The sequence below is a fragment of the Pleurodeles waltl genome, chromosome 11, assembly GCF_031143425.1.
Source record: "Pleurodeles waltl isolate 20211129_DDA chromosome 11, aPleWal1.hap1.20221129, whole genome shotgun sequence".
Lineage (NCBI taxonomy): Eukaryota > Metazoa > Chordata > Amphibia > Caudata > Salamandridae > Pleurodeles > Pleurodeles waltl.
In genome coordinates, this window is record NC_090450.1 from 906,672,367 (window position 1) to 906,696,569 (window position 24,203).

Genomic DNA, 24,203 nt, shown 5'->3' on the forward strand with positions numbered 1-24,203 from the left:
TGCCACTGCACTCTATCCTGCATTTCTCCACTCTATCCTGCAGCACTCCACTCTACGCCACTTCACTCCACTCTTTGAAACAATCAACTGTATACCACTGCACTCTATGCCACTGCACTCTAGACTGCGCCACTCTATTCTGCACTGATTTACTCCATGCCACTGTCATCTGTGCCACTCTACGCCACTGCACTTTGCGAAAATGCACTCAACACCACTTTACTAAAAATTAATGCACTCTACGCCACTATTCTACTCTGCGGCACTGTGCTCCATGCAACTGCACTCTATGTCACTCTACTCTGCAAGACTGCTCTCTCGGCCACTGAACTCAACACTACTCTACTCTGCACCACTACAATGCACACTTTAACACTCTACACCATTGCACTCTTATGTCACTGCACTCTGTGCCACTCAGTTCTACTTCACACCACTGTATTCTACGCCACTCTACTCTGTCACTCTACTCTGCACCGCTTCACTATACAACACTTTACTCTGTGAAACTGCACTCTCCATCACTGAACTCCACACCACTCTACTCTTTACCACTGCAGTCTACACCATTGTGCTCTACATCACTGCAGTCTATGCCACTCTGTTCTACTCTGCACCATTGTACTTTACGTCACTCTACTCTGCACCACTCAACTCTACACCACTACACTGCATCACTCCATGACACTCTAATCTACTCTGCAACAATGCACTCCATGTCACTGCACTTTATGCCTCTCTACTCAACACCTCTGCACTCTAAGCCACTCTACTGTACACTTCTTCACTCTAACCTGTACCACTCCACTCTACCCTACCCTGATCCACCCCACTCTATGCCACTTTATGTCATTGCACACTATGCCACAGCACTCTATTCTGCATCAATCTACTACACTCAGCGCCATTCTACTCTACGTCACTGCACTGTTTGTCAATGCACTTTACTCAAAACCAATGCACTCTATACCTCTACTCTACACCAATCTACTCTACACCACTGTACTTCTTGCCAACTCACTCTAGGCCATTCTACAACACTCTACAACACTACACTCTAGGATACTCCTCTTTATGATGCTCTACTCCATTAAACTCTACTCCACCCTATGACCCTTTACTCCACTCTAATATACTCTACTCCACTCTACTACGTTACTATATTCTACAATGCTGTACTCTAGTCCATGTCACTTTACTCCACTCTATTCCTCGACACTGTACTCCACTTATGGCACTCCACTGTACGTCACTCTACTCCATACCTCTCCACGCCACTCTACTCCACTGTACATCACTCCTCTTCACTGTGCACCACTCCTCTCAACTCTGAAAACTCAACTCCACTCTATTCCATTTCACTTTCCTATACTACTCCACGACAATCTACTCTGCTTTACACCACGCTACAACACTCTACTGCACTCTACTCTTCACTGCTCCAAGACACTCTACTCCACTCTGACACTCTACGCCACTCAACTCTACTCCACTCTACTGCCCCCATGACACTCCAAGCCACATGTACCAGTTGGAGTCAAACCAATATGAATATTGCTAAACCAGCAGTGGGGGCAGGAGGAACTATGCTGCAATGATGTCTAGGTGTACTGGCCCATTAATATCTATTCCACCAAATGGCATGCCTGCTTTGTGCTCTCTAGCTCCAATATTCAAAGAAGGGTTCTTGGCATTTAAAGGAGTGCCTGCACACCTCTCCAGCGGAGATTGGTGTTGGAGTACCCAACACCACTAGCTCTGGCCCTCAGTTTGCATCTCATGCCACACAGACCACACCTGTTGTGGAGCGAGACTGCTTCTCTCTTGAATGCTACATGGGAGTCTGCAAAAGTTGAATAAGTCTAATATGCGCTGCCAACTATAGGAGTATACTCTATCTTTTAGGATCCAACCGAAAGGGTGGTTGACAGGAGCAAAATGTGAGCTAAATGCGTTTTTTTTACGCCTAAGTTGTGAGGTCACACAAATAGGCTTAGCACTCACCGAACGGGGGTGCCACTCACTGCGGCTTGCTTCTGTGCTTGGCAATGCCATTCTGAATTCAAAATTATAGGAATGAGAAATATCATCTTGCCACGCTTTTATCAAAATGGAAACATTTTAAAAGCTTCTTCTCACCTCCTTTTTGCGACTGGATTTCCTTTTTGGCTTGCTCCAAGATACTTTTGATTGCATCATCCGAGCCCGTTTCAGGAGTCCGAATTCTTGGAGTTATACTACCTGAAAAAAAGCAACAGAAAGATATTTCTCACTAATAATGTATTTCTTCAAGTCCAACGTGCATGTCAAAAGACACGGATGTCGCTGCCGAGTTATTTTTAGGGAGCTTGGTTTTAAGAGGATGACAATCCACATTGGTGATTCGCCCTGAAATGTGCACAGCAAGTAAACTCGCTGTGAAATTTAGCCTAACTCACACACGCTTCAAATGATTTTTTTATAAAAATTGAAGAGAATTACTATTATATCTTCAAATACAAAAAAGAATAAAGGTCCAGAGATATGAATGGCTGTTCGCCCTGGGGTGACATGACTGAGGTACGCGTCTTGGGCAAAGGAATCACTCAATTCAGAAATCTAAGCCCGCCTTCTAAGAACCTCGTAAAAACTTCTGCGCTTAATAGGCTTCAGCCATTATCTTATTTTTAACGCTGTTTAAGACTTGGGAGAAGAAGGGAATCTCAAAGAGCCTCTTAAAATCTTAAAAGCTTCCACGCTCAAAAGGCTTCAGTTTTTAGTCTATATTGTTTTAACTCCAAAATGTGAAAGTGCATATTTAATGTATTTTAAGTACCGTTGTTACTGTGTCTTATTTTGCAATGGTGTTAACAAATCAAGCAATAAAGATATTTAAAATATTAATATTAACAAATATAAGTCCACCCTCTCATTTGTAAATTTCCACTGAGATTCGTTATTGACTAGGCAATCTAATCCCCCACGTAGGGAAGTGGCACAATGCAACAGTACAAATTAGCGACTGTATCCCCTGCTGCAAGCAATGGAGAGTAATCTGTAACAGTGCATAGGCGAAGAGGCACCCATCCGCGTATAGGAGTCCATTTCTCTATAAAAGGACCATGCCAGGCACAGGGAGGTGCTCAGATTCAGGCTCAACCATTTTCCTATTGCAAGGTCCTGCCAGGTCCATTTCACCATTGTAGACACCTGGTTAGATCCATGTCAGGGTATTTACTAATTACAGATACATCGCTGGACAGAAAGCGCAGGCAATGATTGTGTTGGACAACTTAACCATTGGAAGGACTTGAATTAACCAAGGCCCATGTTGAACTATTTCTTCTTGGCATGGATATGACAAGGCAGAATGATCAGGTGGATCCCAGCATTCATAAAGTGCAGGGAAAAGCTTTTACTGCACAGGGCTGTATTTGAAATCACAGTGGGACAAAAACCTAATTGATGTAGGGCTGCTGGCAAATAGATGCCTGAAATCCTTGCACTAATCTCAGGGCAGAATGGAGCCTACATCTGGCAAAGGCATGCACGTAAGGAGATATCTAAACACTGCAATGCACCCTGGTCATTCCTCTCAGCCAGGAAAGTGCATCGACATTGACAAAACCATCTGCCCCGGGACGCACTGAACTCCTTCTGCATTGTGTTGTACTTGTGAACCTCTGCACATGTGTATGTACTGGTTATCTGGTATGAGACCGATCGAACTAAGCCATGAAACACAGTCTGTCTGAGACCATCAGAAACTTGCCAAGATTAAACCGATGAAGACAAAAGTTGACTGTGTTAACTAAGCATGCAGACTGTCGACACAGTCCATGCTAAGTCTGAACAACAAGTCTACACAACCAGCATTAAATTTGGGTAGCACAGAGATGATCATTTCACATAAACAGACTACAACAGACAATGATAAAGAACACAAAGACACCACACGCAGGCACCAACTCAGTAACACACTAAAGCAAAGGCAAAAACAATGACAGCACAGACCTTCTAACGAGTTTCCCATATTTTGGTGCAGGGATACTAGCAATCAATAACTCCGACCAGTACCGTCGCACAAAATACGGGGGTTACAAGTTATTCTTCCTGGAATGGGGCATAACACGCAGACCCGGGAATACCGGGTCCAATTTCATGAGTTTTTCCACATTCCAGGGAATAAAAGGACCCAAATCCAAATTCATTTACCACCACTGTAAACCAGGTGAACAGTGGATGCTCGGACTCTGTTTTGGTCCAGAGTGCGGGTGGGTTTCAGTAGAAGCAGGGCTGGGGCAGCATTTGCTGCTCCTCTGTGCTGCAGGAGGGGGGCAGGTGTGGTACCTGCATGAAGCCCCGACAGCTTCTCATGTCAGGTTTGGGTCTGGTGTTCACAAGCCTGGTCGTCTCAAATAACTGTCTAAATGGCCAGAAATGGCTCCTCAATCATCACATTCACCAAGCTCAAAATGTCTCTACTTGGATAAGAGAAAGGAGAACCCAGCAGCTATCTAAACAGAGGAAGGTATGTCAGACCTCACGATTATCACACTGTCTTGGTTCTCCAATGAACAACAGTGAGTGGGACTGGCAGAAGACGAATGTGATGTCCCAGTAGAAAGGGTGATGAGTAAACTGGTGATGAGATCTACGTGACCAACAGATAGAAAGAAGTAATAGTGGGTGTATTTGCACGAGGAGTTACAATAGGATACAGGCCAGAGAACAATAGAGAATCTCATGGCAGTGGAGACGTAAACAGGCACAAACACACACCACACACTCTCGAAGGACACGTTTGTGGAAGTACAAGGGAAAAGTCTGGCATGTTGGAGGAATGGGGACTCACCACATGAGAAAGGTGTTTTTGAACAGGCCTTACACCCACACCCCAAAAGTATCCACAAGGCATGCCAAAGGATGGCTCACAAACACACACATACACACCAAAAAGATACAAAAAACACAATCCACATCACACCATAGTCTAGAGAGACAGATACAGACAAGTACTTGCCTCTGCAGGCAAGGAGCGCGCACGTCTACAAAACTGACAACCTTTCCCACGGAAACCACACACTGTGAAAAGAAAGCAATCAAATACTACATAATTCAGGCTGTGAGGAGCTCCTCTGCCTGCTTTTTCGCAAATGAACTGGGCTAATACATCTTTGTGCCATTTAACCAGGACCACTTATAAGATGAATAGCATATGAATACTTGAGATCAGTGAAATCCAAATTGTAGAGGTGACTCTAAGGTACAGGTGCGTCTTGGAAAGCATTATGAACTATTTAGGCTGCAAATAAATAGTTCTACATCTCAGACAAACTTGATTCACAATGTTGTGATAGCCACCAGGAAGACTGATAAAAGTAGACCACAGTGAAGTCAGGAAGTGTAAAATAGTCTAATGATAGTCAGAGCAAGTACTCTAGATGGATGGTTAATGGAATCAAACTTCTGGAATTGATAATTCAGGTTCTTCTGCTGTTTATGAGAAACTGAAAAAGACAGTTTTCACAACAATTTAACCAACTGCAGTACAGTTATGGATATTGCTCCATTCTTTATTGTTGAACCTGGTGTCTCTGCAGTCACCCACAAACTCTTCTATTTTGCTGAATTTGTTATTGTTGGCTTTAGGACTCAGTTAACTTTACCACAGCTAACCAGTACTAAAGTGCCTGTGCCCTCTCTATTAATTATGGTAAAACTAGCTTATACCTACATTGCCCCATTTACCTATAAGTCCCTAGTTAAGTTGTACTACAGGTACCCAGGTCCTGTACATTAAATGCTACTAGTGGACCTGCAGCACTCTTTGTGCCACTTACTTAAGTTGGAGTTTAAGCATGTCCCAGGCCTGCCACTGCAGCCTTTGTGTGCCATTTTAAAGTGACAATTCAACTTGGGAAAGTACACCTTTTGCCATGCCTAAATCTTCCTGTTTTTTACATATATAAGACACCCCTATGGTAGGCCTTAACATCCCATAGGGCAGGGTGCACTGAATTTAAAAAGTTGGACATGTACTTTTAAGGTTTACATAACGTAGCGAAAGCTCCCCCAATTCGGGTTTACCTATTGCAAGGCCTACCTCTCCCATAAGATAGCATTGGGTGCCTTATTACATTAAATAAGTGATATGTTTTGTTTCGGAGCAGGTAGGAATATATCATGTTTGGTGTCTGAAGAATCAATTAAAAACCCTTGTTAATGGTAAAGTCAGATTTTAGTTACAATTGTGAAAATAGCACTTTTAGAAAGCTAGCATTTTCTTGTCTCAACCATTTGGTGCCTGAAGCCTGTTTCCTGGGTCACATGGCTAGATGTAGTTTGCAGTTGGCTTTTGTGTGTTCTCCCTGGCAGCCACACAGTAGAGGGTCTGTGTGTGTTGGCAGAATGGGACACCCTGACTTGAAGAGCGGAGTGTCACCTGTCACACTTGCATGGCAAAGACACTGCTTCAGCTCACGCACAAACAGCTTCACACTAGCCCACTGTGCCTGCAGACTGGGACCAGGGCAGGGAGGCAGGAAATTGCAGACACGTCTGTAAGGGGGACACTCCAGAAGTTTCTTCAACTTCAAAGTGGGTACCAGGTATATAAACAGGGCTCTTAAAACCACTCCTCAGTACACTCCAAGATCTGTGGATACTAAAGAAGAAAGACTGTCCTGGAGCTAGAAGACTGCACTGCTGCTTGAGCCCTGCTCTGCTGCCTGAGAAGGAAGACTGGACTTGCACTGTTCAAACCAGGTTACCTGGGTGACTCCAAGGACTAGTTATCTGGCCTCCTGCTCTGAACTACAGGAACTCAACAAGCTCCAGAAGTTTCCTGGCAACTGCCCAGCTGACCTGCTGCACTCAACCTATAACCTGCCAGAGTCCCGCAGACTCTGATGGAGTTAGATACTGATCCCCAAGTGGTGTCTCCTAGATCCTGGACCCTTGGTGTGGCATCAGTTGAGCTCCTCCAAGAAAAAAAGGAGATGTCCTGAATGTTTAGAGCTCTTCGTGACCATGAACAGGCCTGTTCATGCCAAGATCTTGCAGCCTGCACTAAGTGCCAATGTGAAGCTCCGGTAAACCTGACTCTTGGCACTAGAGCAACTGCCAGTGACAACTGGCAAACCAAGATCAGCACTTTGCGCTGCAGTATCGAAAGCCTGTGGTGACCATCTGCAGTGAAGCTTCAGCAACAGCCATCTGCTACACACAACAGTATCTTCCATCTACAGCTATGACTGTCCCTGATACACTGCCTGCTCTTTGTACTGCAGAGACGGCCATCCACAAGACTTTCTCTGTTCCTCCCAGCTCCTCCTCAGAGAATGGAACTCTTCTCACTGGACTATAAAAAGTAACTTTTTCAGCCGGACTAAAATGGTCCCCGTATCCGGCCCATACACCATTGCGGTCAGCCTGAACTTCTGACTCTCATCCGGTCTTGCATGACTAAATTACCAAGAGTGGTGCTTTGTGCTTTTAGGTGCTTTATAAATTGGTGTGGGAGTTTTCATGTTGTGTTTTCACTTCATTGCTGTTTATCACATTTATGTATTTAAGATTTTTTGTAAAGAATTCTTATTCAAGATTATAAATTCAAGATAATTATATTTATATCTATAACGCTAATTGCTATTCTCTGGTACCCTTTAAAGTGTGATTTGTGCTCTGCAAAATAAAAAAAACATGATGGAGTGCAAGACAAGAGTGGATCTCTAATGACACCGCGATAGCCCAAACAGTTGGAAAGGGTATTGTCTGTCACGACCACTACTTGCCATAGGCCTGGAGATTCGGTCCTGAGATCACTTTGTAAAAAAGGTTCCTGTTACAGTTTTAATATGATTAGACACAAGGAAGAGTGCATTCAAGTATGCTGTCCCTTTAATGTCGAGCACATACAAAGGGCACATACCTTGTTCCCGTCTATAAAAACGAAATAAATTTACCAACACAAACATAAATAAATTATCAAACGGGCTGGCAGATAAGCCGATAGTTCATCTTATTTACGACCTTAAATAAGTCATGAGCTGGCTCCCTGTCACTCCAAAACCAGCAGGTCATCAATTATTACTAATAAATTGGCATGAGTTAGTGGCTGTGTTCTTTTAAATGCTCATCAAGACCAATCTCGCTCACCCCTTTACTGGAGAACCTACCTTTTCTGAAAGCTGCATTGGGTTTTTGGCTAGGAAGACATGTTCTTAAATAATTTTCTCTGATGTCTGAGGATAAAAATGTGAAACAGTTACACAAGCGCAAAGAGAACTTAATGAGACACAACTCACCTCGTTGGCGCACCTGGATTGTCCTCAGTGCCAGGACATTTTGCTCATCGGAGATGAACTGTTTCATTTTAATAAATGGCTCCTTCCCCTTCACTGTGAGCTTGCGCCAGGGTTTGGGCCTGGCAAGGATTTCGCTGACAGACCCTTGCGAGAGCCCAAGCACATAGTGTCCAAAAACACGCTGCCCAATGTTGTGCTTCAGCAGCTGTTCTTTCACTTGGAAGGCGATTTCAGAGGTATCCAACTGTTCCTCATCCACCGAGCCGGAACTGCTCCCCTCAGACTGGTCGCTTGGTGGGCCGGAATCATTACTAGCAGCTGGATTGAGGCTGGCAGACAACAGATTTGCTTTGGCTGTGTAAAATGTTGATGGGAATGCCAGAAGGCCATTGTTCTCGCTCTTGAACACCGGTGGCATCATTTGCTTGTGAAGAAGCGTGTCTATTGGCATACGGTCACTGCTGGCAATGCTGGGAAACGGGGAGAGAGAAAAGGATCTTTGAGCTTCGTGTCCAGTGACCGGCACCATCAGAGGTTGGGTGGAGCTGTTACAGGATGGGTCCTCAACTGGTGGAAGGGACATCCTCAGGGGAGAAGAGTATGATCTGTCCATTGTCAAACAGTCCTTCCCCAAGTCATCTTCGGAGTGATCCTCTAAAGGATACAAGATAAAAAATATTCTATAGGTTCTCGTTATAGGATCGGTTAGATACATGTAGCAAAGAACACTTACCCTATGACAAAGTACAATGCTGAAAAATTCATTGGTAGGACAGATATTACAAAAGAGGCTTTGAAAGTACAAAGTACAATTCTGAAATATTCATTGGTAGGACAGATATTAGAAAAGAGGCTTTGATTGTTTCACCTAAGGTTTTGAATTTGCTAAGAAAAAATGTAAAACAGCATGTAATTCTAAAAAACAATTAGTCTTACCATTAATTTATATTACAAGTAACGGAAATAAATAGGAGCAATTTGACTTTTCCAGTTATTGATTCGATGGGGTTTGATTCTGTGTTATTACTTAGAGTTAATAATTGAGATATTTCTATGGAATGAGCAGTCTAAATCCCTGGAAGGTATTAGAGAGAAAGGTCTTGGAGGCTGGTATCTCTCATCCAATGGACTGGTAGAAGAGAACAAAGCTGAGGGCAAGCCTCTCCCTTGACACAACCAACCACTAATGACAGAATCAAAGATCTGCCAGACCAAAGAGGCAGGGACCGAAAACTGACGGACCGTCCCTGCCACAGAACACGTGCAACAAGCTCACATTGGAGCTTCCGTCCTGTCAGTGTCGCCAGAAGCAGTAGCACAACTATTCAGACTAGCAGACCACGGTTCTCACGTGTAGCTTGTTGAAACATTTCCCAAGTTATTATGATTTCTCAAATGGAGCGGTCATATTGCCTAGTCTACCACTTCTTGCAGTCACAAGCGCAAACAGATACAAATGTGACAACTACTCCAGGGCTCTGCAAGAGGACAGGCAGTCCCTCTTCCCTGCGTAAAGAGTCACTGCTCTGTAACTACCTTTGAAAGTCCAAGATGCTGCGAAAATACGGCAAACCAAAGTACCACGGCCCATTTCAAAATTTGAATTATTTATATTAAATGCGCCCATGTAGACAATTCACACTAGTTGCAATTGCCTCATGTAGAATAAAAGTCCGGCAACTGCAGGCTGCATTGGGAGAAACACAACTCAAACAATTCCAGATTAATATTTCATGACGCAGCGAGGCTGATGCACTGGTGATTAAATATGCAAAAAGCATGCAAACATGGACCACCACAAACCAGAAGACAAAGGACCCTTGCCCCAGAAGGTCAACAATGCAACGAAATAGCTCATGAATACAGAAGTCTGACACAAAAGATGGACGTTCCCAGACTGAAGATGCCCAGCAGGATTTTTTCTACTGTGCACTACAATGTGTAAAGGTACCGCCCGACACTGAGGGCAGAAGGCCCTGTTAGCGAAGGAAGACCTCCTTGTGAGCGATTCTCAGACCTGCACCTTGTGCATTTGAAGTCCTGGGTCACTGTGCCTCTCTTGAGTCACAACGACACGTATGGTGATTCCAGCCGCAGCCGTCCTATAGGGCGGAGGGGCCACGCCCCCCCCCCCACCTTTTGCCCCTCATGAAGAGTACCGGGTACCTTGCGGGGGAGCCAATGACAGGGGGCTTCGGTAGGGGTGCGGCAGGCGCTGAACCTTCCCCCAAATAACCTTGCAGGACGTCAGGACAACAAGCAAGACATTATAATTTGAGTTTATATCTTTTTGCATTTGCTGTGAGTCCTAAACCAGAGATTAAATATCAGACAATGTCTTCTGGTAAATTAAGTTATTCCTTTACATAAGGATTGGTGTTTACTTTTTCTTTCTCTAGCTGGGTGGACATGGAACTCCCCTCAAGTTTCGTTACATCACTATGAAGATGGAAGAAGCAGCTATGATGAAAAAAGAGAGAATGTCAGTAGATGCCATGGAGAATTGGCATTCTCGGTGCATTTTACTATTTACTCTTGATACTTTAGAGATCCAAGTACCGCGGCACACTAGTGCAACACCGTGAACCTTGGCTTGTTAGCGTTCTGTATTAGTGACGCTTGATTGAGATTTTGATGTTGTTCTTAATCTATTTTTAGAACTATAGTGTTATATACAGGTCGTTCATTGCATGGTTAGTTTTTCCCTTAGGGCTCCAAATGCTTCAGATCACCGAGAGAATATACTGCACAGCCCACTGCACGGATGGCCACCACATACCATGTCACATGCTCCTCTTTTTGTCGCTGTCTCTCTCCGTCTCTTTCTTTCTCTCTCTGTCCCTTGCTCTTTTCTTTCTCTGCCATGTGCACTCTTTTTCTGTCTCTTCCTCTCACTCAGATCTCTCTTCTTGGCTCTGTCTCTTACACTTTTTCTCTATCTCTCTCTCTTTTTCCCTCCCTGCGTCCCTTTACCTACCTCTCACCTCCTTTCTTAAAGTCACTGTTCGGTCTCTCTCCATGTCTGGCTGTCAGTCTCTGTTTGCCAAATTCTCTTGTTTGCGCCTGTCTCTTTTTTTTTTTCTTCCTTCATTCTTTCCAACTCTTCTTCCACTGTGTAAATCCGACCTCCCGAGTCTGTTCGTGCTTCTGAGTCACCCCCTTCCTCTATTCTCTATCCATCACTACTCTTCCTCTATCCTTTATCTCTTTTCCTTGTGGCCTCTCTCAATGTTTCCCTTCCTCTCTGCCTGAGCACCTCCTCCCTTTTATCTCAACACCCTTCTGCCCCTAATTTCTCTTTCTCTCCTCCCACCTTATTAATTACCTCTCCTCTCGCCCCTCTCTTAATCTCACAAGAGAAAATTAATAACCAACAATATAAAGCCATCAGTGTAAAACTCAAAAACCAGCATAGCCATCTGTGTAATACTTAAAAAACAGCACAGCCATTCGTGTAAAACTCAAAAAACAGCACAGCCATCAGTGTAAAACTCAAAAACCAGCATAGCCATCAGTGTAAAATTAAAGAAAAACAGCATAGCCATCAGTGTACAACTCAAAAACCAGCATAGCCATTCCTGTAAAACTCAAAAACCAGCACAGCCATCAGTGTAAAACTCAAAAACCAGCACAGCCATCAGTGTAAAACTCAAAAAACAGCACAGCCATCAGTGTAAAACTCAGAAACCAGCATAGCCATCAGTGTAAAATTCAAAAACCAGCATAGCCATCAGTGTAAAACTCAAAAACCAGCATAGCCATCAGTGTAAAACTCAAAAACCAGCATAGCCATCAGTGTAAAACTCAAAAAACATCATAGCCATCAGTGTAAAATTCAAAAACCAGCATGGCCATCAGTGTAAAATTCAAAATCCAGCACAGCCATCAGTGTAAAACTCAAAAACCAGCATAGCCATCAGTGTAAAATTAAAAAGAACAGCATAGCCATCAGTGTACAACTCAAAAAACAGCATAGCCATTCGTGTAAAACTCAAAAACCAGCATAGCCATCAGTGTAAAACTCAAAAACCAGCATAGCCATCAGTGTAAAACTCAAAAAACATCATAGCCATCAGTGTAAAATTCTAAAACCAGCATGGCCATCAGTGTAAAATTCAAAATCCAGCACAGCCATCAGTGTAAAACTCAAAAACCAGCATAGCCATCAGTGTAAAATTAAAAAGAACAGCATAGCCATCAGTGTACAACTCAAAAAACAGCATAGCCATTCGTGTAAAACTCAAAAACCAGCACAGCCATCAGTGTAAAACTCAAAAAACAGCATAGCCATTAGTGTAATTTAAAAAAAAAAACAGCATAGCCATCAGTGTACAACTCAAAAACCAGCATAGCCATTCGTGTAAAACTCAAAAACCAGCATAGCCATCAGTGTAAAACTCAAAAACCAGCATGGCCATCAGTGTAAAATTCAAAAACCAGCATGGCCATCAGTGTAAAACTGAGAAACCAGCAAAGCCATCAGTGTAAAATTTAAAAAAGCAGTATAGCCATCAGTGTAAAACTCAAAAAACAGCATAGCCATCAGTGTAAAATTCAAAAACCAGCATGGCCATCAGTGTAAAACTGAAAAATCATCAAAGCCATCAGTGTAAAATTAAAAAAAGCAGTATAGCCATCAGTGTACAACTCAAAAACCAGCACAGCAATCAGTGTAAAACTCTAAAACCATCACAGTCATCAGTGTAAAATTAAACAAAACAGCATAGCCATCAGTGTAAAATTAAAAAAACAGCATAGCCATCAGTGTACAAGTCAAAAACCAGCATAGCCATCAGTATAAAACTGAAAAACCAGCATAGCCATCAGTGTAAAACTGAAAAAACTGCAAAGCCATCAGTGTAAAATTCAAAAAGCAGCATAGCCATCAGTGTAAAACTCAAAAAACAGCATAGCCATCAGTGTCAAACTAAAAAACCAGCATAGCCATCAGTGTAAAATTCCAAAACCAGCATGGCCATCAGTGTAAAACTGAAAAATCAGCAAAGCCATCAGTGTAAAAATCAAAAAGCAGTATAGCCATCAGTGTAAAACTGAAAAACCAGCAAAGCCATCAGTGTAAAATTCAAAAACCAGCATAACCATCAGTGTAAAACTCAAAAACCAGCACAGCCATCAGTGTAAAACTCAAAAACAGCATAGCTATCAGTGTAAAACTCACAAATCAGCATGGCCATCAGTGTAAAACTGAAAAACCAGCAAAGCCATCAGTGTAAAATTAAAAAAGCAGCATAGCCATCAGTGTAAATCTCAAAAACCAGTATGGCCATCAGTGTAAAACTGAAAAACCAGCAAAGCCATCAGTGTAAAACTCAAAAACCAGCATAGCCATCAGTGTAAAACTCAAAAACAGCATAGCCATCAGTGTAAAACTCACAAATCAGCATGGCCATCAGTGTAAAACTGAAAAACCAGCAAAGCCATCAGTGTAAAATAAAAAAAGCAGCATCGCCATCAGTATAAAACTCAAAAACCAGCATGGCCATCAGTGTAAAACTGAAAAACCAGCAAAGCCATCAGTGTAAAATTCAAAAAGCAGTATAGCCATCAGTGTAAAACTCAAAAACAGCATAGCCATCAGTGTAAATTTCAAAAACCAGCATAGCCATCAGTGTAAAATTAAAAAAACAGCATGGCCATCAGTGTAAAACTGAAAAACCAGCAAAGCCATCAGTGTAAAATTAAAAAAAGCAGTATAGCCATCAGTGTAAAACTCAAAAACAGCATAGCAATCAGTGTAAAATTAAAAAACAGCATAGCCATCAGTGTAAAATTCAAAAACCAGCATGGCCATCAGTGTAAATTTCAAAAACCAGCATAGCCATCAGTGTAAAATTAAAAAAACAGCATGGCCATCAGTGTAAAACTGAAAAACCAGCAAAGCCATCAGTGTAAAATTAAAAAAGCAGTATAGCCATCAGTGTAAAACTCAAAAACAGCATAGCAATCAGTGTAAAATTAAAAAACAGCATAGCCATCAGTGTAAAATTCAAAAACCAGCATGGCCATCAGTGTAAAACTGAAAAACCAGCACAGCCATAGCCATTCGTGTAAAACTAAAAAAAACATCATATGGACAACAGATGAGAAAGAGGAATACACCGCTCTTGCCTACCAGTGATGGACGATACGTTTGGTTTCTCCGTGTGGTACTTCTGGGACGGGAAGAAGGGTTCTTTCCCCACAAGCAAGCTGTCATCGGATTTTGATGTACTCTGCAAAACAGGCCGCCTTAGTTAGATCAAACTGGCCAAAGAATCCCAAAATAATGTGACAACATAGGTTTAATTTCCGGAAGAGAGCAAATGACTTGCCTGGGAAAGGCTGCAGTTGGCGGAAGCAGACGTCATCGCTTTCAGGATGCTATTGAAAAAATAATCACGTTAATGTGGGAAGTGGTGCGCGGCACGAGATCTTGTTCACAAATGGCTCTCTTCGCGGTGTCTCGGCCGGAGCTCCGGGGGGGCTGTCTGCTTGTAATGTCTAAGAGACGTGTATTTACAGACGTCTCGTGGACTCGATGGGGGGGGGGGTGCAAGCTGCCTTGGAAACTGGCATGCGGTTTCTCATGAGGTCAACATACTCAGCCACAAATGTACTGATATTTTTCATCTAAAAATATGTGAAAATATGACTTTACTGACTCAAATTGGCACTTAGATACAGGGACGTAAACAAGCGGCACAGCAGTTCCTCTTACCGAACTGAGGTACAGTCACAGACCTCTGAACAACAGGCGAGAGGGGGCAGGCGGCTCAAAACAATTCATTTTACACCAGAGCACGGGGGCAAGCCATTTCAATACCTAGTCCAGTGTTTTTTTTCAACCTTTTGACTTCTGTGGACCACCACTTAAATCATTCGTGGAACCCGAGGACACCCACGGAATCGTTTTGGGAATCTGGACCCCCCTTGACTCATTTTTGGAATCTGAGACCCTGGCCTCGGCATTTTCCATGATGTGAAACACAAAACAATACACAAAAATACAGAAACAAGCATGCATCAAACAAATACACAAACGGTGATTTTTCTTTTGGTTCACAAACATCAAAGTATAAGTTTTTTTAATTTAAAGAGAATGCTGGGAGCTTTTTCTAAGTTCAACTGAGGCCAATGACTATCCATACTATATTCTGTTTAATGCAGTTGCAATGTTCCCACGATACCAACTTAATTTTTAACCTTCAGTTGCAAATTCCATCACATTTACAGAACGTTGTAAAATTTTCAATTTTACATGTTGCTTATTTATTTATATACACTTTATTACTCTGTTAATATTATCACATTTTCTAAGCAGTGGCAAACTCGCTAAGGAGGTGTGCGGACCCCCAGGGGTCACTGGACCACAGGTTAAGTATGGCTGACACACATCATTCCCAAAGGAAGCAACCCTCGGAGATTCAGGAATCCTGGGCACATACAAATACATGCCGATCCTTGCCGCTTTGTGTTTTTTTGTCAGGAATTACACACCATAACTGAATCTTGGAGGGATTTTGCTCTGTGACTGTTGGTTACCAGATCTCCAACGAGGCACACCTTCCACAAATCGTCAATATAAAATTATTTAACTAAGCAGGGCAGAGTCCTCTAACTACTCAGATAACACTCTGTTTGGAATGTTGTTTTCAGATCAAATGAAATCTTGATCACCAACATTTCCTGCAAGCAGTCAAGTCCCCGCTTCCTACTGCCAAGATGTCACCAAGAACTGTATCTGATCAGATATGACAACCTCACTGCGGGGCACGTGCTCTCTAGAATGGTTCCTATGGCTGCGGGTCTGAGGAAGGAGATGGTCTTTAAGCCACACCATCAGAGTGGATGACCCTTACCCTCAAGCATTCGGACTGTCAAATGAGCAGCCTCCAAAGCCAACTGCCCCAAGCTTCCGTAAGCACCAAGAGCTTCCGGGTGAGAGACAGCGATGCCCACCCTGTTGAAGGGAGGGGGCCATGCAGCCCCCCCTATTACAATTAAACGGGCTGAAGAGGTCACTCTTCCTAGTCAGACCCAATGCTGCCTTCTCCCCCAAACCACAAGCTTGAATACTGCACCTCAGCTCTGTTTTTATTTCTTCGTAATCCGACTGGCTCCGCAACTTTTCTTCCAGCTTCTAAACAGATTCAAAGAAAGGGAGAGGGAGTTTACAAAGTTTATCAGTGCTCAGCATTAAAGGTGATAACAGGTTATTTGCACTCCATGTGTGAAATGCTCCTCGGCGCGTTGCTTTTTAATGGGATGCTCTGCTACTAGAAATGCTGCGTTTGGATTGTTATTTTGAGTAAATAGATGTGAAAAACATGAAGGTGTGTGTGTGGTGAAGGCTGGGAGGAGGGCCACCTGGGGCGCTCCGCTTTAGATGACAGGAAGAGAGGGCAAGATGGGGGAGTCTTGCTTTGTGGTTCATGAAAAAGTTCAAAGCATGGCTACACACTTTCTACAGGGTCCAAAAGACCTCCTGCCATGCTAGATTATCAGGATAGCCACAAAGTGGCTTGCATCCAATGGATCTGATTGTGTGTGGCCCGGTAACCTAGGAGTTTGCAACGCAACAGGGATCACGAGTTGTGTGGACACTTTGCACATGTTTTAACCCTGCAGGTCAAAGGTGGTAAAATATGATTTGAAACAAATATAGTATTCTGAGTTTTGCAGCAGGGAATGGGGAAGCCTGCATACACGAACCCCACAATATCTGTAATTCGCCATACAGTACCTGATCATTTCAAAAGGAGTTCACAATGACCCCCGCGTATCCAATGGGGAATGATTTACATACTCAGTGTGCTAGCCAATAATCTGATACTGGTTCCAGTACGGCCGACAAAACTAAATACACAGATCCATACTGTACGAATTTTGGAAGGAATGTGCTTGTCACGACCAAGCACTGCTTTAGAGTAGGGTGTTAAATCCTGGGGTAATACCACAAGGGGGTTATAACAGTACGGCAAAAGACGGGGCAAAATTACACATTGATTGGGAGTCTCGGATTGTGGTATACACTGCAAACAGTGAACATGCTGTACCGCATTTTTGCCACCTCGTTGCACTTGGGTACCATGAACGGGATACAACAGAATAGCTGGATTGACAGAAATGTGCTGAGATCAGACTACTACATATTCCTACCGTTTCTGCATCCATGTACATTCGAGAAGGCCCTTGACAGCATCAATGCAACATCACCAGAAGGCGTGACTTGAGGATGGTAATGTGAGGCACCTATTGGTCAATGTAAAGAATCCACCCACTGGTGGATCACTGCCCCACAGTGATACCGTAGATCATCCGCAGCTACATTAGTTTTCAAGCAACAGATGGGGCAGCATCCTAACATCGCTCTCAGTTTCACATTTACCTGAGCTATTTCGATTTATGATCTGAATTTTGTCAGATTCAGAATGAATTCTGACGGAAACAAGGGGAAGCGTGCACTCAGCACAAACCTAATAAAAGAAATAGACCAAGCACCCTAAACCCATATAATGTGGAGCTGACCATACCCCAGCCTAGTATGTCAAAGATCAAGGTCACCAAGGTGACTCGTGAAGTCACATTCTTTACCCATGGGGATCTGTAAACATAAAATGAATGCTGCTCCATCTCAAACCCGCGCACACTCACCCCGACGGGGCATTGCTGCTGGGATTATGGCATCTGCCAAGACCATCCAGTCCTGACCACGCACCACCAAATGTGTTGTCTCTCACCCTGGGCCTTATGCAAAGATAAACCCTTCTAATTTAAATATTGTGCCTTACACAATAGATAAACCCTCCTACTTTAAATGCGGTGCCTTGTGCAATAGTTTAACTCTTCTAACTTACACGCTGTACCTTTTGCAATGGTAAAACACTTATTGGACTTTTTAATGTCTGAAAGGTAACACAAGAAAGCAACTGCTTCCAAAGCAGCTCAGCTTTCGTGGGGCATAGAAGTGCTCCTGCAACTGGAAGAGAAGACAGCGTTACTGCTTTCCTCTAAACTATGGACAGGTGAAAGAGATGCACGTTGTTTCTGCAAGTTTAGAGAAATTATATGGAACAGAAACTCGCAAGTTTCATAAAATTTGCAAAGTTGTTTTTTAAATGTGGGATGAAAAAGGCAGCAAAATTAGTTTTTGCAGGGGAAGAAAACATGCAAATGTAGATTGATTTTTTTTTTAGCAATTATTCAGAAAGAGCGCATCAGGCATGGCTGGAGATGACTGTAGTGTGATGTAGTGTTTAAAGAACAGTACACTACGAGGCAGTAACAGCCCACAACTACCACTCGCGTCATTCGCTGACTGTATCATTCATCCCATGTGACCCTCTACAGCACCCTGCTGGCTTCTGCCTAGGCTCAGCTATAGAAATGCCCTTCCAATACATATGACCACTTTGTCAGCTTGTGCTCTCACCTCCATATACCACCCCTGCCCTCCCCCACCTGGCCACACCCACGCAACGTGTGCCATCTTTATCCATGCACTAGTAATTATAGCTCCTTTTAAGTGGAGGCGATCAGTGAGTCTCTAAAACGCACATTATATATTAAATGGCGCTCATCTGTATGGCTGAACAAGATGCGTCTACCTCTATCGCCTCCGATTTAATTGCCAGCTGCCGCTCAAGATCTGCGATCCGATTGGCCGACGACTCCTCCAGCTCTTGCAAGGAACTCTGGAGGTGCTGAATGTCCTTTAAAAGGCTCCGAATCTCCCGGTCCTTGGCAGCCAGTGCGGCCTCTACCCTTGGTCCAGAGCACACAGGGTAGCCGGCTTTATCCTTCAATTAAAGTAAAACAGAGTTTCACAGGTTCTTCCAAAACCAATGTAATATAATTTTAGGGTCAATTGCACTACTACTTTCAGTTTACAGATCAATTTTCACTGACTGAGGTAGGGATAACAAAGAGAAACAAGCACTGGTAAAGCAAACATATCTGATTTCAAAGTGTCAATTTATATTAACAGAGGTTTTTCAAATGCTGATTATGTGTATTGCACACACAAATGTTGTCTATTACTTTAAAATTTGCCCTGCTGGCTTTGCCAATGCAGGGAAAAAAATAGCACAAATGGTTGCTTTCTGTAAAAAAAACACAGGAAATAAAGAACTGAATGGGATAAACAGCTTGGCGACGGAGTGTACTTTTCAAATGTAAAATAGTTCCTCGTGCATTCCTTGAAAGCACTTCCTGGGTGGTGGATGATACACCAAAGAGCCAATACTATGAAGGGAGAGAGTAATATTCCCCTGGGTGGAGCCAAAGCCCCTCATGTATAATGTAGAGAATTGGTAACAATACGTATTTCAGACAACTGCGCTGTCAAGCCAGCCCTAACAACTATGGTTCCATATTTTAAGTGTTTCATTGCTGGATTAATTCCTGCTCATACATAATGTTGCCAATGTCCTCCTAAGCAGATGTCAATGTGTTGTCAAATTCCTGATCCTCTTGCTAAACAACATTAACACAAATGTGGAAAAACAAGCACAAAAGGACTTGGATGACCAAATACTGACTCGATGTTACTCGGACTAGATCTCCAAGAGGACCTGAAGAAGTTTTTTTTTTTTAGCATAACAGCAAAGTGACATGATGGACCTCTAGAGAGCTACCTTGTACTGCCCTAGAACCAATATTTATTTGCTCTGTTGTCATGGAGTGCTATGGACCTCTCATATGTCTTGGTTCTAGGACATTTCCTTGTGACATTCACTGTCGCACTCTGTGCGCTTGTGACTGCTCCGCAGTGAAATCGCCACCAGACAATGGTTCCCTAACCCTCTGTTCTTTGGTCAATCTCCTCCCGACATACCAAACATTGTTTGTCCGCCCCTCGTCCTCCAACTCACCAAACATTATTTTCTCTTTCTGTCTGGTGAGTCAAATTAAGAGCATCATCCGGGCCATTTGTGAATGGGTGCGCCGTGACCAGAAGCCTATCCTCTTTCTGAGGGTTGCCTCTGCTTCTGTGTTTTTCTATATTTTTTTTATTATCGGGGTGCTCCCCCATAACCTTGCTATTTTCTCTATGGGGGTGCCACCTGCATCCTTGCCCTTGCTTTTTTTAGTTGTTTTTTCTGCCCGCACCTCCTATGGTGTGTTTGACCACAGTGTGGTGCATGTGGCATATTGTCCATCAGTGCAATACCAGCTGCTTTAGAACCGATTATTATCTATTAGGGCACACTGCTGTAAATCTCCATTTGCAAGAATAGGCTCTTGTTTTTATTTGGTTGGATCTGCAACATACTCCACCACTTCTCAAGCTCTCTTAAATACCTTTTTTCACATACCGTCTCCTACCCAAACAGGGACAATGGTTTGGCAGATCTTAGTGTTGTGGGGGAACAGACCGTAGGATCTATTTGACCCAGTTTCTCACTGATTTCTATCCCAGGCTGCATTAGATATTTACAAAACTTATAATTGAAAGATTGGTAATAGCACCTATGAAATGACAGCCTATCCTATCAATCGCTCACTATCTAAATACCTAAATACTATTTTCTGGGCACTAGTAAAAAAAATTGATTATTGATTAAAATGGCAAACTTTTATCCCAATCCATGTGTAAGAATAACTCAAATGATGAAAGATTCTTTCAAAGCACATCTTATTGTCCATTACCAGAGGACCCAGCCAAGACTCTTACTAATAATTTAACGCCGTGTACTGATAAATACTCAACATAATCCTTCTATAATCTAAAAGCACTGATGTCATATGTAAACAGTAGAAACCATGGTACACAATACGCTCTGGGCCCTCCAAAGGGTAGGGAAGCACTAGCAAATACCAATCCAATGTACAATACAACATACTGACTGTGAGTTGTAATGCAGCACCAGAAATAAATTACTTTGGTACTGTACATGTGATTGATGATATGAATTCATATTGCATATTGTTACTTTAAATATTATGCATGTATCTAGAAAGGTGGCACAGATCAAATTAACTGGGACGTTTTAACCTGTGCTGTCATAAGCTTTCATAGACTGCATGTGAATGATCACACGATAAAAGTGCAGAATATTTATTTTACCTGGGACTATTCCTTCTTGACTAATCCACATCTACATTTGAGGAAAAAAATAAAACTTATATGAAAATAAAAGTGTGCTCGCTGAGACACGGACATTCATAAACCTCGACCATATAAACAGTAAATAACCAATTGTTCATCAACTACTTTATGCTTCATAACATTGTAAGCATCAGAAAAACTAGCTAAAAAAATCTAGTGCCTAAGAGAAAAAAGCAGGCTTATAAAAAAAAAGCAGACTTCCGTGAGGAATCTCAAGCTCACCCTTGGTACCTTGCCACAAGCAACACAACCATCATTAAAGAAAAAAACACATGGTTCACATAAAGCAATAGTGAAAACTGTTGCAGTTATCTTCATCTGACTTACAAGAAACGTTTCTGGAAGTTGAAATCGAACAGCAGGGCAAGGCAGGCCAATCTGACATTGTACCACATCAGAGGCCAGATGTACCAAAGGATTTTACCCATTCTGTGTCTATGGGAAAAAGCTTTAGTACATATGGCCCCAGGTTCTCTAAACCTGTGGCTCAGCTGACTGGTCAAAACAAACATCTTCCCATGGGAACTCTATGGTATATGTTGTATAGTGTTTGTGTAGACAGAACTGAACATACAAATGTCTGCCCAAGTTAAACCTAAAAAAATATCTAGATTGTAATATGAGAAAAGGGAAGTTTCATCCAAATACATTGTCTTTTTTCCCACTTATTTTTATTGGCTTTCTCAAATAACATAACAATAGGAAAATACCGTTCAGTACCGATTCACTTCAGACATTCATATTCTTTTGTCCTCATGTGCCTAGCCGTATTATGATAAATACAGTAAGTATAAAGGTTGAGATCTTACTTCTCATCTTCAAAAACAGCATATTTAGATATTTAGTTAGATAGTATAATATGTCTTTGCCGAGTACTTTTCAACAGGTAGAGATGGTGGCAGCCAGTAGAAAGTTAACTACACAACAAGATAATAGCTAAACAAACGAACTTTGGTCCTTCCTGGGGGTCTACATCAGGCACTTCATGTGTCGTCTTTGTGATCACAATCAGTGCGCATGTTCCTTGTGTCACCTATCTACTCTTACATAAAGCAAGGATGGGGGGTGCTGTGTATATTGGAAGGCCTTTGTCTTCTCTTGTGCTCGGTATCGCCTGTCGATTGGGTGTCTTATAGTGGGACTTGTGGTTAGCGAGTCTCCGTTGTAAATGCCGTCTAATTGGTACCCAGATTTTCCCGTGGGTCATGTGAGTCTGTACTTGTATCTGTGTCCGCTCCAGGGTTTTCCCCCCTATGTTCCCAGGCAGCTAATATTTCAGCCCATGGGCCCGCCAGGGGTCTCCTCCACATCCCTCTTCTATCATCTTTAAGTAGTATCCTTTCCTCCGCCCTAGCCCACGTCGTCACGTCCCGTACCAAGCCCAGCACCGTAGGACCCAACCCTGATGTTCACTGTTTTGCTATACAACGTTTGGCCACTACCATGGCCAGATCCACAAACCTGTTACCTACTGTTTTCCGTCCAGACCTAGGATACAATACCACCAGGCAATTCTCTGGTGTACACAGGAGAGTACGATTGAGTGCCTTATGTAACCTGGCAATAACAGTTTCCCAGAATCTGAATATTATCGGGCAACTCTACATCACATAGCCACAATCTGCTTCTGGGGATGAACATCTCGGGCATTACCGAGGATCACCCCCATTTATGACTTGCAATCTGTGTGGTGATAACTAGGTCATGTGCAAGTAATTAAATTGGGTATATTTCAGTCTTGTGTTTCTGGAGACTCGGTGGGTATAGACCAGTACCTTCCTCCATTCTGGGTCCAGTATATCGTGCCCCAATAATGCCTCCCATCTCACTTTAATCCTCGATAATTGTCTACCGACTGTCTGCAAAAGGGCCTGATAGAGCCATTTCACCACATGCCTGGCCCCACCGGGTGTCAATAGACTTTGTAACACTAAATGTGTTTCCGGCTCTCGTTCAACACCCAGCCACAGGCTCTCAAAGGTACGCACAAGAGCCTGGTAGGTTAGGAACTGTCCCGTGAGTATCCCATTTTCTTCCATTAGGTCTGCCAGTGGCATGAGTGTCCCGTGTTGGAAGCAGTCCCCTATTGTCACTAGTCCTGCTTTGGTCCATGGTTCCAGTTGCTTGTGTGTGAAAGTGGTCGGCGGGTTCCCATTTGGGAGTCCCACCAGCAGTAGCCCCGGCGCATATAATGGTGTCTCCTTTGATCTGCAAAGACACCTCCTCCAGCACCAGACGGTGGCATCTAGCAGTGTCCTTGGTGGTGGGGTACCTACTGTTTTGCTAAGCAAATTTGCCAGGAGGGGCCACTGGCCACTCATTTCTTCTGTGCGCCCCAATTCCTCCAGATTACAGGCATCTAGCAAATATGCCACCTACTACAGCTGTGCCACCTCATAATATAGCTCAAAGTCTGGGGACCCCAACCCTCCATCTGGGGGGGTTACAAAGAACCTCCAGGGACACACCATTTCGTCCGCCATCCCAAATCAGTTCCTGTAGTAAGGAATCTAGTTGCTTAAACCATAAGACTTGTATTTTAACCGGCATGTTTACAAAATAGTAGAGTAGTGTAGGTAGCATTATCATTTTAGCCAAAGAAATCCTTGCCATCATCGGCAACCTGAGAGCCCTCCAAAAAGTCACACAGGTTCGGAGTGACCTAAGGGTGGCACCCAAGTAAGCCTTCTGCAAGTTCGTCATGGAATGGAAAACCCTAATGCCCAGATATTTAAAAGAGCCTGGGGCCCAAACCAAGTCACGTGGGGCAGTATGTGGTTACTGCATGTTTGCTGTCGAGGGGA

The 24,203-nt window shown here is 43.1% G+C and overlaps 1 protein-coding gene across 4 annotated transcripts in view; it reads right to left on the reverse strand.

Annotated features, from left to right (window-relative positions):
- The window catches only part of CUX2 (cut like homeobox 2), a 661,979-nt gene that overhangs the window by 68,908 nt on the left and 568,868 nt on the right, over positions 1-24,203 (reverse strand). For all 4 annotated transcript variants that reach the window (XM_069214853.1, XM_069214854.1, XM_069214855.1 and 1 more), the window contains 6 exons: positions 18,896-19,087; positions 16,370-16,428; positions 14,621-14,669; positions 14,422-14,521; positions 8,289-8,942; positions 2,140-2,241 (listed from right to left, as the gene is read on the reverse strand). In XM_069214853.1, the coding sequence (XP_069070954.1) occupies positions 2,140-2,241; positions 8,289-8,942; positions 14,422-14,521; positions 14,621-14,669; positions 16,370-16,428; positions 18,896-19,087 (1,156 nt within the window). The remainder of the gene's footprint in view (positions 1-2,139; positions 2,242-8,288; positions 8,943-14,421; positions 14,522-14,620; positions 14,670-16,369; positions 16,429-18,895; positions 19,088-24,203) is intronic.